Below are 13,642 nucleotides of genomic sequence, written 5' to 3' on the forward strand. Positions count from 1 at the left end.
GTAGGGGTGTGATCTAGCGCCCTTTCCTCTCCTCTTACCGCCATATTCAAAAAGCAAAGTGTTTGTGTTTGTTTTTATTGTTAGTATGTGATGAGTTTTTTTTTTAATGATTGAATTGAATTAGGTGAAGAACCATGGAGGAGTGGAGTAATTCTGATGAGGAGGAATAATAATAATAATAATAATAATAAGCGCCATGCGGCAATGATGAGAAAATGAAACAGAAGCAGGGGGAAGTGTTTTTTGTTTCCTATTTGTTGCATTCATAATTTGTAACCACTGCAAAATGAACGGAGAGGAACAACTGCCGCTTATACTACCAATTTCACCCATCGACCCTCCAAACTAATTTTGGCCTCTCAAATCCATTCATTCTTCTGTCTTAATACATATTAATTAGTCCCAACTCACATCAAATTATCAATTGCAGAAAAATGAAAAAAGAAAACCAAGTTATGCTGCTGCCTGGGGATCAAATCCGGGGCACCGGCGTGACGGCGGGAATACTTAACAATGCACTACAACAAATTGGCGTTTAGATGTCTACAACCAATTTTATTCAGATTTTATATGCATATATTTTAAATAATTATTCAATTACTTTAAAAAATTCAAGATATAGACAAATGGTTAATTACAAAATTATTTATTGATAGCAAAAAAATATAAATATATAATCATGTTATATGTACATCAAATTCAATTAACAAATATAAAATACTCATTAAAATATATAAAATAACACATGTGTAGTAACAGATTCAAAAAATTTTATTAGTGAAGGCAAAATATACATAACATAATAATTATTTTTATAATTATATTTAGTATTATAAAATATAATTAATTTTTAAATTATCTCATAAATAAATTAGAACAATAAAATAATTATTTAAACAATAATATGTTAATAATTCAACATCATAGAATCAAAATTAAAATTAAAATTAATTCACTAATCAAATTCACTAATCAAATATAATTTTAAAATCAATTCATGAAACAAAATAAAAAATTGCTTGTGAAAGTAGTAGTGAAACCACATACACACAATACACTACTACTACTTTGGCTATAATTTTTCTTTGATTTTGTGGCAAAATTAATCAGATGAATAAGGAAAAAAGAAACATACAATAGGACATAAGAGTTTAATTTTTTTCACATATATGAACTAACTTTTACTTCATTAAAAGGATCTTAAATAAAATCATATAAAAATATGAACCAGAGTTGGTAGAGTGAAGTTAATATATGGCAAAAATTCAAATAGCTGAAAGCGGTTAAATAATTTAATTGATTTGACCAAATATTTATCTAACGACTCCAAATGATCAACTTTACTATTGCACCTGAGTTTCCATCTTAATATATTTGAACGAAAGATATTACTCTTAGAAGTAGAGGCAACAATCACGCATTCGTAAGTGGAGCAAAACAACGTTAAGAAGAAGAAATAGATGGCAATATTAGATATCTAAATTACTTGAACAATTTTTAAATCCAGAGAAAAAGAGTAAGAGAGTAATAAAAAAAAAGAGTTGAATGGGATAATGCTTTGAAAAATTAAAATATTCAAATTGATTAGGTTATTATTATTATTAGTTTTTTATATTATTTATTTAATTATGTTTATTAAATAATTAATATAATATTTTATAATATAATAAAGTCATTTAATCTTTTTTTTATTTGTATATAGATGTTGTGAACCAAAAAAGATAAATAAAGTAGATGGGACCAAATTTATTTACTTTGTGGGGGCAAAGTAATATTTTTACTATATACATCTATATATAAAATTTTTAAAACTCAGTGCCCCCACACTGACCAATATAAATCCGTCTCTGCACATGTGAATATATGTAGATGATTATTAATGTGCATATAATATTTTTGTAAAAATTATAATATTATTTTGTTATTTTTATTATGTTTTTAATTTTTTTTAAATTTATTTGTTATTTGTACTTTTTTAGTTATTTTTGTCATCAATATAAATTTTAAAATATCAGCTTCGTAGGTTATCCTTTAAAAAATAGAAGAGGTTAATACATTAAGTAAAACAATTAGCAAAATAATTATTAATATTGTATTGTTATTATAAAATTTATATTCTAATTTATGTTATATATATATGATAATAGTTATATAAATTTTAAAATTTAATTTTATTTGTTGAATTTTAATAATAATAATAAGAGAGAGAGGATATTTATGGAAACAGGACGAATTAAGGTTTAGTTTTTTACTACTTGCAAATAAGGGTGGGACAGATTCTATGCAAGTTATTGTAACCATTAAATAGGATTAGGTAGGACAAAAATTCCTTTATATTTGTCAGGTTGCTATCCTAGTACTATAAAAAATAATAATTATACAGGTTTTAAATAAATTTTTTTAATTTTTTTTATTTATTAACTTTATTTATTTTATTTTATATTTTTATATATATGCTTAAATTATATTATGTATTTTTTAAAATAAAAATAATTTTATTGACAATTATTACTTTGAATAATTTTATTAAAATTAAAAATTAAAAAAATAATAAAAATATTATAAGTTAATTAATTTTTATTTATATTTAATTTTTTAATTATTATTTTATATTAATTTTAATTTTTTTTAAAAACAGAATTAAGCAGACTAGTTCGTTGACCCAATAATCCGCGACAAAATGAGATGGACTAATATTTTAAATTCATTTTATCCCATTTTTAGAATAGATCTTGACGAGATGGACTATCCGCTTTGCCACGCCTATCCAAATCCGACTTCATATCGTCTCGTTATAATCGGTCTCATACTCCCGATCGAATAAGGATAAAATAAATATGTGCGGACACAATTGCCGTTCCTAATATGCTTGGGTAAATGGCCAATAAAAAGTTAAGATAGCGTCTAACCATGAATAACAAGAAGGACCGGAGGGGTGGAGGGGAATCAATTATTCCGCAAGTCTCTATAAGAATCAAATAAAAGAACTCATTTATAAATTTTTAAATTGTAAAAACTTAATTTTTAGGAATGCTCTCTCTAAATAGTGGCAAAAACATTTTCCTTATAACTGAGTGTCTGAGTATAAAAATAAACAAAAAAAAAATGTCCCTAAATTATATAATCATTCACACAAACATTCTCGATTTATACTATCAAGAAATATATTCTTAAAATACATAAAAAATATTCAAACTTAAAAAAATTCATCTTAGCAAACACGGCAGAAGTGGCAGGCAATGCTTATGTGGCTGTCTCCCGTATCATGTTAATGATTCCGTTATCGGAGATGACCTATTGACCTTCCTTTATATTTGAATACTTTTGGCATATTTTTAAATATTAAGGGCATTTTTATCGCTATCATAAATTAAATATATTTTTCTCAGTAAATAAATAATTCAGACATTTTAGATTATTTCCACGTGAGTATAATAATCAATAATTGGTTTCACATAAAACTTAGTGTTTACATTTGACATATCTACTTGTTTACAGATACGAAGTAGCAAGGGCAGAATCAAATATCAATGTTCAAATTAACATTTCAAATGCGATGCCAGTGGTCAATATGTTAGTACAGTGAAAGGTTATGATCCATTTTCCATTAGCCTGTACAGATGGAATGGCAAATGCATCAAACCACAACAGTGGCAACAAGGATCTTTAACGTGCAAGATAATATATGTTTTGGCTTGGGAATTCTATTCGAAATTAAAGACACTAAAGATAAGGAAAAAATTGCCGTCACAAATAGAACGTAGTCTATGAGAACTTGTTTTGCTGCGATTGTGATTGTGATTGTGATTGCGATTGCGAATAACCGGGAACAAACACAGGAAGCTGGCCACCTCTATGTGATCGACCTTGCTGAAATTCCCTCAATGCAGAATCTCTATCTTGAATACCAGCTGCTGAGCTGCTACTTCTTGTTCCCGTAGTTGCCTGTTCATTCACAACAGGACTGCCAAAAAATATAGAACGACCACTGTACAATAACTCTGTTCCGGAAACTTGAGAACTGCCATGAGCACCAGATGAGGACGAGACGAAGCGCCCAGCTTCTTGGTCCCAAAATACTGATGATCTTCTGTTCTCGGAAACAGCTATGTTGTTACCTCTCATTGGTAGGCGTCCATTGTTATCACGAACTGGATTTACATTCCCTTCGCTTTCTCTGGCTGATAAAGGAGACTGATTCCCTGATGGTTGCTGATACATTGGGTTGAAATGGTCTCTGCTCAAAGTTGGAATCTGCATTGGTGAAGGGGTTAAGTTGGAAACTTGAGGACTGCTAAAGTTACTCATACTGTGCTGACATGAATCTAAATCTTCTTTGCTTGCTTGACTTGGAGGATATGAGCCCTTGTAAGGTGATAACCTTGATGTGCCAGCTGCATCATATTTATTATGAAATCCTTGATTGCTAATTGGACTGCTTCTTCCACTCACATTGCTGCTGGATAAATTATCTGCATCATATGGATTAGACCGAGCATTAATTGGGCGAAGCACAGATGATGATGCTCGAGCTTTCGCAGCTGCCTTAGCTGCCTCATTGGAATCCAGTTTTGCAAGTTTCCATGCACTTATTCGCACAGCACGATGATTTGGTTTTTTCCCCTTGTCAGGTGGCTGTATTGCATCCGGATCAACTGTGGATGGCAGCCTTCCTGGCTCCAAATGTGGTATGATTTCATCCTGCTTATCCAAGACCAGACAGATAATCAACATTCAACAAAAGAAAATAACTTTTAGGAGGAAACAAAGCATGCAATATACAAAACATATCTTATTGGGTGTGCCTCTTTACAGCACACATCTCCTGTCTTAACTGTTATAGTCTAACAGTTCTTAATTACTTGCTAATCATGGAAATAGTCATACATAATCTCTCTACTCACTTCGTACTTTAAATCTTATTGTAAATATCTATATGTAATGTTCAAAAATAGGTGACTATGTCCATGATGTAATCATATGATTCAGGTTATAATACAAAGATAGCCATACCGGGTGATCCATGAATATTCTCGGAGGTGTACACCAAGCACCCTTGTATTGCAAACTCATTCCAACAGAACTTCTTCCACTTATTGCAGTGACAGCTGAACTGGTAGGAGATGATGGTAGACTATGCTGTTCACCAGCATCTACTGAAGGACCCGGAGGCTCACTTAGAGTTCTCATGGCAACAACATACTCATATGTTGTAATACCCTGTAAAAGGAAACGGCAGCTAAGAAATCATATCTATATGTCAGAAAGGGATGAAGTTCATGACTTTACCTTTCGTATCAGGATCATATGAAAAAAGAACAATTCTCCCAAAGGTAAAGTTGCCAGGAAAGAAACTGCTGTGCAGATGGCCTGTTAAAGGTTTGAAATTTAGTAAAACAATGGGCAATATATGCCTTTAATATTTTAGCAATTTACATCTTTTTGTAGTGAAAAAGTACAAGAAAGGTATTCTTTGTTAAAAAATTTCATGTTAGGGACAGTTAACTTAATCACTCAACTAGTTAAAGATGTTGACAACCAATGAGTGATTAAAGGGTACGCTGAACAATTTCCAGCAAAAAACCAAGTGGTGATAAATATTCAACGGACTTCCAAAGAACAGCAGAAGAAATTATTTGAGATAAACTAATATGCTACTATCTACTGTGAAATGGAGCACAAAACCAGGGTGAGCATACCACTATAATAGCAAATGGGACTCGAGAGAATCCAGCTCCAAGTTTTTCTGCTATTTGATTTTCTGTGTCCCGCTTATCAACAAAGCATCGGACAAGCACAGCAATCCCAACTCCACATTCAACTATAAGCTGTGGCACGTGTGAACACAGAGTAAAACAAAAATATAATCAGGAAGGTTTGCATTATGCAACACACAACAAAGTGTGGGTGGGCACCAAGAGCTTCATTTAGGATACCCTCTTTCAGTCAACTTACCCAAACTAGGCTTACTGCCATAAGGCACACGAAGGTGACATAATTCTTCCGTCCAACACAATTGTTCAACCACTGAACAAAACAACAAAAGAATATGATAATGAATCAGAAAGGGGTGCTAACAAGTGGAAAAGTGAGCTCATATATCATCAAAATTTTCTTAATACAACATACAGATATGACACTACAAGAATGAGTATCTAAATTACCCAGAAAATGACTTCAAGTAGCATTAAAATGGGAAAAGTACCCGACAATGGTGATCAAATCCATCAACACATTTGTCACAGCTTCTACAATGCTTACTGAACTTCCGAACCTGCAAAATAGTACTTCTAAAATGTAAAAACATCATAATTTTTGCACATTGAGGAAAGTGTTTATGAGATATACAATGAATAATATCAAATATGCTATTCCAGTAAGAATTCTTGCCTCAGCATTGCACAAAGTACAGAACAAAGCTTCCTCTTCTCCAGATTGTTGCTGTAGATTATTATCTTCATTACTGCGACAATCTTCTCTGACAAGGAAACTACAGAAGAAACATCCAATTTTGGAGCACCAACTTGAATTATGCTGACCAGACGTTCCTTCACCTTTTAATCCTGTCTTGCCAGTTTCTGTGATATATACCATGATACACTATAAGATTGTCTTATGTCTCAATATCAACAAATACCATTGCCAAATCAACTAAGAAAGTAAAAATCAAGACATCATATGACAGGAGGAGGCAATAAACATAATGACTGTGTAAATAGGAAAAGACTAAACCACCAGAAAGAGTGGCACCAAAATGGTACCAAAAGCATAGGAAAAAACATGCTGTAACCGCTTCATGGTTTTTGTATGACCCAGTAAACAGCCTAGTCAACACTATCACTACTGTATATTAATTTCAGTCCGTTAAGGATGAGAGTCATATCAAGTTATCAACAGACAACGGCAGCATTCCAAACCCAACCTGCCAATTCTTCATCGGCTTTTGATTGGTTCTTCGATGTCTTGTCAGAATCAAGCAGAACTCCCAAATCAGCAGGGTCAATGGCAGTGCATCGAACATAAAGAAGGAATACAGAGAGAGCCTGAAATTCAAAATATAGGTAGAAATCAATGAAGGAATATTGAATCTAAAAATTTAGTATGAATTTTGTACATAAAACCACAAGGAGGATAGAAAGAGCGCAGGAAAGAATCCGAATAATCCTTACCAGTGCGGAATAAACACCAAAGGCCACGTATTCATAAATATCCCTTCCGAGAAAAGGAGCAAAGAAGGCATAGAATGCGATGGATAACAGGAAAAAAACCGTTATAGCCACCACCTGTTTATAAATGTTGGAAGAAAAAAGTGTTATGAGAATACTATTTGTCAATCCCACTACTTTCCACAGATCCCGTCACAACTCACACACATTATCATACTCTTCAATTCATGTGAATGTTGAATGAGAGTATTACGATAACAGTAAATCCACAACTTAGAACGTAAGGGAAATTAGCGATAAATGCATCTTTCTTTTCCTACTTTTTTGGGGGGAAATCGGAAAAAATGGAAGTGATATTTGTACATGATGGTTTGTGTGGAGTTGAAAAAACAGTAACAGGGCAGCACAGAAAATGATGGGAAAAGAAAAACAATGATAGAGCAGAGGGGAGAAGCACGCATGAGATTCCACAGAAAAACAGAGATTAGGAGCAATCAATTAGGAAATGATTAAAAGAGTGAAAGTGTGAGTACCTGGAAAGTGTGAAAAGGAAGCTCCCAACCATGACGGCGAGCCATGACTGAGAGTGACCAAAGAAGAAATCGCTCTCTCTCTCTCTCTCTGGTGCGGTCTACGAAATGAGAAGTAGAAACAGCATCTATGCTATGGAATGTGGTGGAAAGTGGAGACCGATTTGCGAAAGAGAAAGAAGTTTGAACTTTGATTCTGCAGATTCTATGGCTAGGGTTCCTTAAGTCAAATTCGAACACTCTTCTTCAGTTAATTAGTAATAATTAACACTTTAACAGTAAGCAAGGCCACTCTCTCTTACTCTCCTCAATTAATTATTAATTTAACTATTTCTTTTTGGTGACTTATTAATTTAACTATATAATAAAGAATTTATCCAACTTGTATTCTTAATTTCTAACAACATATTTTAAATATATAATAATAAAAAATTTTAATTTTAATATATTAAAAATATAAAAAAAATTTACAATAATTTTTATAAAATATTATTTTATGATGTTCTATTTTATTTTTTATAATATTTTTTAATTTAAAAAATCAAAATTAATTTAATTTTAATTTTATTTAAAAATTTATTGTTGGTCAATAAATTAATATATACGTAATAATGCTTTATCCTATACTAAATAATTACTAATTCTTTCTCATATTGCAATTTCGTTTCCTTTCACAATTTTTTAATTATTCCTTAGTATTTCAAAGCGAAATATCAACATACCAAGTATTAAAAAATCACCAAGAATAATGTATGACGTTGAAAGTTTAAAATCTTTTTTTATATGGGTATTGTATTAATCTTTTTTATATACTCCTTGATTAATGGTGGTCAAACGAGGTTACGGAGTAATAGTGGTATAAAAGAGGAAAGACAGGGTGCAACAAATAATAAATTTAATTTTTTTATATTGTATTTAATTATATAATATAAATAAAAATAATTATTTTTATATTATATAAATGATTATTCAAAAAAATAAATATAATTAAATAATATATAAAATATTTTATTATATTATTAATACATCAAAATTAAATTTATAAATAATTGCATAAAGATTTTATTTCTTTAGTTTTTTTTTATCACTTCCATGAAAAGATTCAAGTGTAATTGTAATTACTCTCATTATGTGAACAACAAAACAATAAGAATATACTAATCCTAAATATTTATGTTAGTTAATCACAGACTATTATATGTCTTTCTTATTTTTTCTTCTTTTCCATTTTTGTAATATATCATACCAAACTTACAACATTCTTTCTATTCTCACATTTCATGAATTAAAATATTTTCCTAACTTACCAAATAATCATTTTTGTTGTCATGAATTATAGCATGTAGGTGGCACAAATTTGTTGGAGATGGAGTGGATTTGGTAAATAAACGAATCTATTTATTTATTTTTAATAAAACTGAAAACATAATACTTTTGACTTGCGCAAATATGCCTAACTCATATGAGCTGCCATGATTAATAAACTATTTGAAGGATATTGTTATGTACCCAGCCATGAGTGGATTTTGTCTTTATACATTTGTTTGGTTGAAAATGCTTTGATCACAAGCTTTCTGCAATCAACTATCTATCTAATAAATAAACCTACAAGAAGTAAAGTATTCTGCCCTCCGATTATAGTATTAATTAATCAATAATTAAATGTTATATGTGCCGTCTGCCTTTAAACATAATGATTTGAATTCTTGCTACTTATCATTTAGCTGTTCCTTCCTTAGCTTCCACCTATTCTATTTTATTCTATTCCATTCCATTCCATGTCACTTTCTGAATGAAAGTGACAGAAGCAGGGGTGTGAGTGTGAGATACTGAAAATCGTTAGCAAGGTCTTTCATAATATAAGAACGGAGGAATGAAAATAAATGACGATTTGACTTACCAACCGAAATTGCATTATTTCAAAGCTTTTAGCCGGCTACTTTTTCTTTAATGAGAAGAGTGTGCACAATACTACAAAATTGTATAAATTATAAAATGATAAAATGTATTATGACCAAAGAAAAAGGGGAAAATTCAGTGGGGCAATCTTATTTTATTATAAACAAAAATAAAAAATTTAGAATAAAAGATAAATAGGTTCTTGACCTTTTTTTTTCGGACATTTTAGTCCCCAAGGATTGAAAAATATATTTATATCCCTGACCTTTTCAAGACGCAGACAAATTTACCCCCCTCCGTTGAACTCAACGGAAAAGTCTGACGTGGCTCCTGTGGCGCTGACCTAGCCGTTACGGAGCACACGTGGCATGTAACTTTTCAAAACAGGACATATTAGTCCTCTTAGACCAAAACATGTAGCTTTTCAAAACAGAACATATTATATTAGTCTTCCCACACTAAAACGACGCCGTTTCACCCAGACTCCCAATCTTTCAAATTTATGAGCCCTAATCCTTCAAATGCACAAAAACGGTGGAGTGTGTGAAGTGGGTCACTGTCCTCAGCCACCTCCAATTCCTTCCTCAGCCTCTAACCAGCTCTTCAACCTAAGGCTCCAACGAGACGCCACCAGGGTCCACGCACTGACCTCCATTGCCGCAGCTACCAATCGACCCATGCCAGGCCCCCTTCTCCCAGATCCAGTCCAGGTTTCAGCAACTCAGTTATCTCGGGTCTAGCTTAAGGAAGTGGCGAGTACTTCACGTGCCTCGAGGTTAGAACCCCAGCTAGGTACGTGTACATGGTGCTTGACACCGGAAGCGACCTCGTTTGGCTCCCCTCTCTACCGCCGCCTTGACTCTCCGGATGCAACCGGAACAAGGTCTGCCAGTATCAGGTCTCCTACGGCGATGGTTCCTTCACATTCGACGATTTCTCCACCGAAACGCTCACGTTTCGAAGGAGGAGGGTTGCGCGCGTGGCACTCGGGTGTGGTCACGACAACGAGGGTTTATTCGTCGGTGCCGCTAACCTTTTGGGCTTGGGTCGTGGAAAGTTATCATTCTCGACTCAAACCAGACGCCAGTTCAACTAGAAATTCTGATTGCTCCTTCAGAAGTGTGAAGTTTCAAGTGTACTGGTTCCTGTTCTTAATATTCTGCATGATCAACATACACATAAAATAAAGAAAAAATAGTAGAAACTCAAACAAAACTGATAAAATTAAAAATAAGAAAAATTAAAATAAAAAAATAAAAAACTTAAACTTAAGGATACGAAAACATCGGGTTACCTCCCGACAAGCGCTTCTTTACCGTCACTAGCACGACGGTCAGCTCCTCTAAGGAGGATGATCATAGGGGCTTAGCTCTTCACCCCCTCACTGTGAATTTCTTTCCTGTGCTCCCATTGATCAACTCTATATGCTCAAGAGACAGGATCATGTTCACTGTATGAGGCAGGATTGGACATGCAGTGAATACCACCTTCATTCCTGGGGAGAAGTCTTCAGTGAGAATTTTTTTGTTTCTCCATCCCCTGTGTACTTTCTTTTTTTTGGGAACCTCCTCCTTGGTGGATGATGCATTCCCAACACCAAACTTAGATTTGATGTCAGGAGAAATTTTATCGATTGTCACCAAAGGAGGTTTGAGCTGCAGATTCTATTGTGCATCATCAGGGGTTTCTTGAAGGTTTGGATTAATAAGCTCAGTCTGCATGCACCTCTCCTCTTCACCTGCTAAATGTATATCTTTGAAGACATGAAAGACCAGTTGCTCATTATGCACTCTAAGCACTAATTCACCCAATTCTACATCAATTAGAGCTCTCCCAGTGGCTAGGAAAGGTCTTCCTAGGATTATAGAGGCATTCTCATCCTCCCCCGTGTCAAGAATCATAAAATCTGCTGGGAGGAAGAACTTACCCACTTTGACCAAGATATTCTCCACTAATCCATATGCAGGCTTTATAGATTTGTCTGCCATCTGTAATGCTATCCTTGTGGGTTGTGCCTCTTAGATTTGCAACTTTTTCATCATAGACAAGGGTATTAAATTGATGCTTGCTCCCAGGTTACATAACACTTTCTCAAATGTGGTGCTCCCGATGGTACATGGAATTTGAAAGCTCCCTGGATCTGGCATCTTCCCTAGCAAGTTATTCTGAATTATGGCACTGCATTATTTAGTCAAGACCACTGTCACATCTCCCTTTAAAGGCTTCTTCTTTGATAACAACTCTTTCATGAATTTAACATAGAGAGGCATTTGCTCCAAAACCTCAGCAAAAGGAATATTGATTTGTAACTTTTTGAAAACTTCCAAGAACTTTGAAAACTACTTGTCTTTGGTCTCTTTTGAAGTCTCTGAGGATATGACATCTTAGGCTTGTACTCGGGAGCTTTAGGCAATGTAGGATGAGTGTCAAGAGAGACTGTGAAGGGATTGTCTGCACGCCTAGGAGGGGCGTGTACTACTGTGTCTTCAGTCTGCTCTAGAACTTGTGCTTCCATACTTGTCACTTGTCCACTTATCAAGGACCTTGCACTCCTCTCTTGGATTTGGAATTGTGTTACCAGGAAGGCTATTAGTGGTCCTCTGATCAATTTCATTAACTTTTGCGGCTAATTGATCCATCTAAATCTCCAAGTTTTTTATTTATGCTCTGGTTTCCTGTATAAAGCTTATTGATAAACCCAGATTTTATGATATATTTTGTGCTCAATTTAGGTGATTTATTCAATCCTTCACTCACTTATTCATGTTAATTGCATGGTTTTACTTTCCCTTCCTTATTATGTGATGTATGTGAAAAACATGTTTCCTATGCTTTAAGAATAATTATTTTAATTACCCTTTATTACCATTCGATGCCGTGATTTGTGTGTTGAGTAGTTTCAGATCTTCTAAGGCAGGAATGACTTAAAGGATGGAAAGGAAACATACAAAAATGGAAGGAAAGCACAAAATGGAGTTTTTAAAGAAACTGGCAGCGACGCGAACGCGTGGACGACGCGGCCGCATGACCAGCGCAAAAAGACATCGACACGAACGCGTGACTGACGCGATCGCGTACCTTGAGCAGAACGCAGATGACGCGGACGCATGACCGAAGCGAACGCGTGATAAGGAAAACTCCAGATGACGCGACCGCGTGACCCACGCGGACGCGTGACAGAGGCCACGCACTAGAAATTATAGAAAACGCTCCCAGCGATTTCTGAAGCCCTTTTTGGCCCAAATCCAAGTCCAGAAGGCACAGATCAGAGGTTATGAAGTGGGAGAATGCATCCATTCAAAAGGGAGAGTCTCCAATTATTCACTATTCATGATTTAGATGTAGCTTTTAGGGAGAGGTTCTCTCCTCTCTCTCTTAGGATTAGAATTTAGGATTTTTCTTGCTTTCATGATTGCCCCTTTTTATCAGGTTCAACTTTCCTTTTAATTAATTATTTTCTCAATTTGACTTATGAACTTTTCTATGTTACAGATGACTCTTTTAATTAATGTTATTTGAGGTATTTCAGTTTATTACTGCTCTTTTTTATTTATGTTACTGTTGCTTCCAATCTGAAGACATTTTTTATTTCAGTAGATTTACTTTTCCCCTTTTGGTCTTGGTTAAGAAATCAGTAACTCATGAGTTATCAAACTCAACGTGATCGATAATTATTATCTTTGCTAATTGAATTGAACTTCAATAATTCCGGTCCTTTCTTAGGAATTGACTAGAACTTGAAGATCAGACTAATTAATCCACTTGATCTTCCCTTGCTTTAGTAAAGGCTAACTAAGTGGGATTAAGATTCAATTCTCATCTCCATTGATAAGGATAACTAAGATAGGACTTCCAATTTCTCATACCTTGCCAAAAGTGTGTTTTACAGTTATTTATTTATTTTACAGTCATTTACTTATTTTAATTGCAATTTAAATTACTTGCTCCCTACTTTCAAAACCCCAATTTACAATCTTCATAACCAATAATAAGAACATACTTCCCTGCAGTTCCTTGAGAAGATGACCCGAGGTTTAAATGCTTCGG

General features: G+C 33.8%; 1 protein-coding gene across 1 annotated transcript; it reads right to left on the minus strand.

The window, feature by feature from the left end:
• Positions 1-3,517: 3,517 nt before the first annotated feature.
• On the minus strand, positions 3,518-8,006 carry LOC107609605 (DHHC-type zinc finger family protein). Its single transcript, XM_016311615.3, has 10 exons — positions 7,700-8,006; positions 7,170-7,283; positions 6,923-7,043; positions 6,391-6,578; positions 6,206-6,274; positions 5,956-6,027; positions 5,700-5,828; positions 5,290-5,370; positions 5,014-5,220; positions 3,518-4,701 (listed from the first exon to the last, which is right to left on the minus strand). The coding sequence occupies exons 1-10, from the start codon at positions 7,742-7,744 to the stop codon at positions 3,766-3,768; spliced, it is 1,962 nt and encodes a 653-aa protein (XP_016167101.1). The 5' UTR covers positions 7,745-8,006; the 3' UTR covers positions 3,518-3,765.
• Between the last annotated feature and the right edge of the window lie 5,636 nt (positions 8,007-13,642).

This window comes from Arachis ipaensis, chromosome B7 (assembly GCF_059453495.1).
Source record: "Arachis ipaensis isolate K30076 ecotype BB chromosome B7, ASM5945349v1, whole genome shotgun sequence".
NCBI classification, from domain to species: Eukaryota; Viridiplantae; Streptophyta; class Magnoliopsida; order Fabales; family Fabaceae; genus Arachis; species Arachis ipaensis.

Coding starts and splice junctions, on each gene's coding strand:
- LOC107609605 (XM_016311615.3), bottom strand. CDS start 7,744: ATGGCTCGCCGTCATGGTTGGGAGCTTCCTTTTCACACTTTCCAG. Junction 7,044..7,169: donor TTGGTGTTTATTCCGCACTG/GTAAGGATTATT, acceptor TTTGAATTTCAG/GCTCTCTCTGTATTCCTTCT. Junction 5,221..5,289: donor ATATGATCCTGATACGAAAG/GTAAAGTCATGA, acceptor TTCCTTTTACAG/GGTATTACAACATATGAGTA.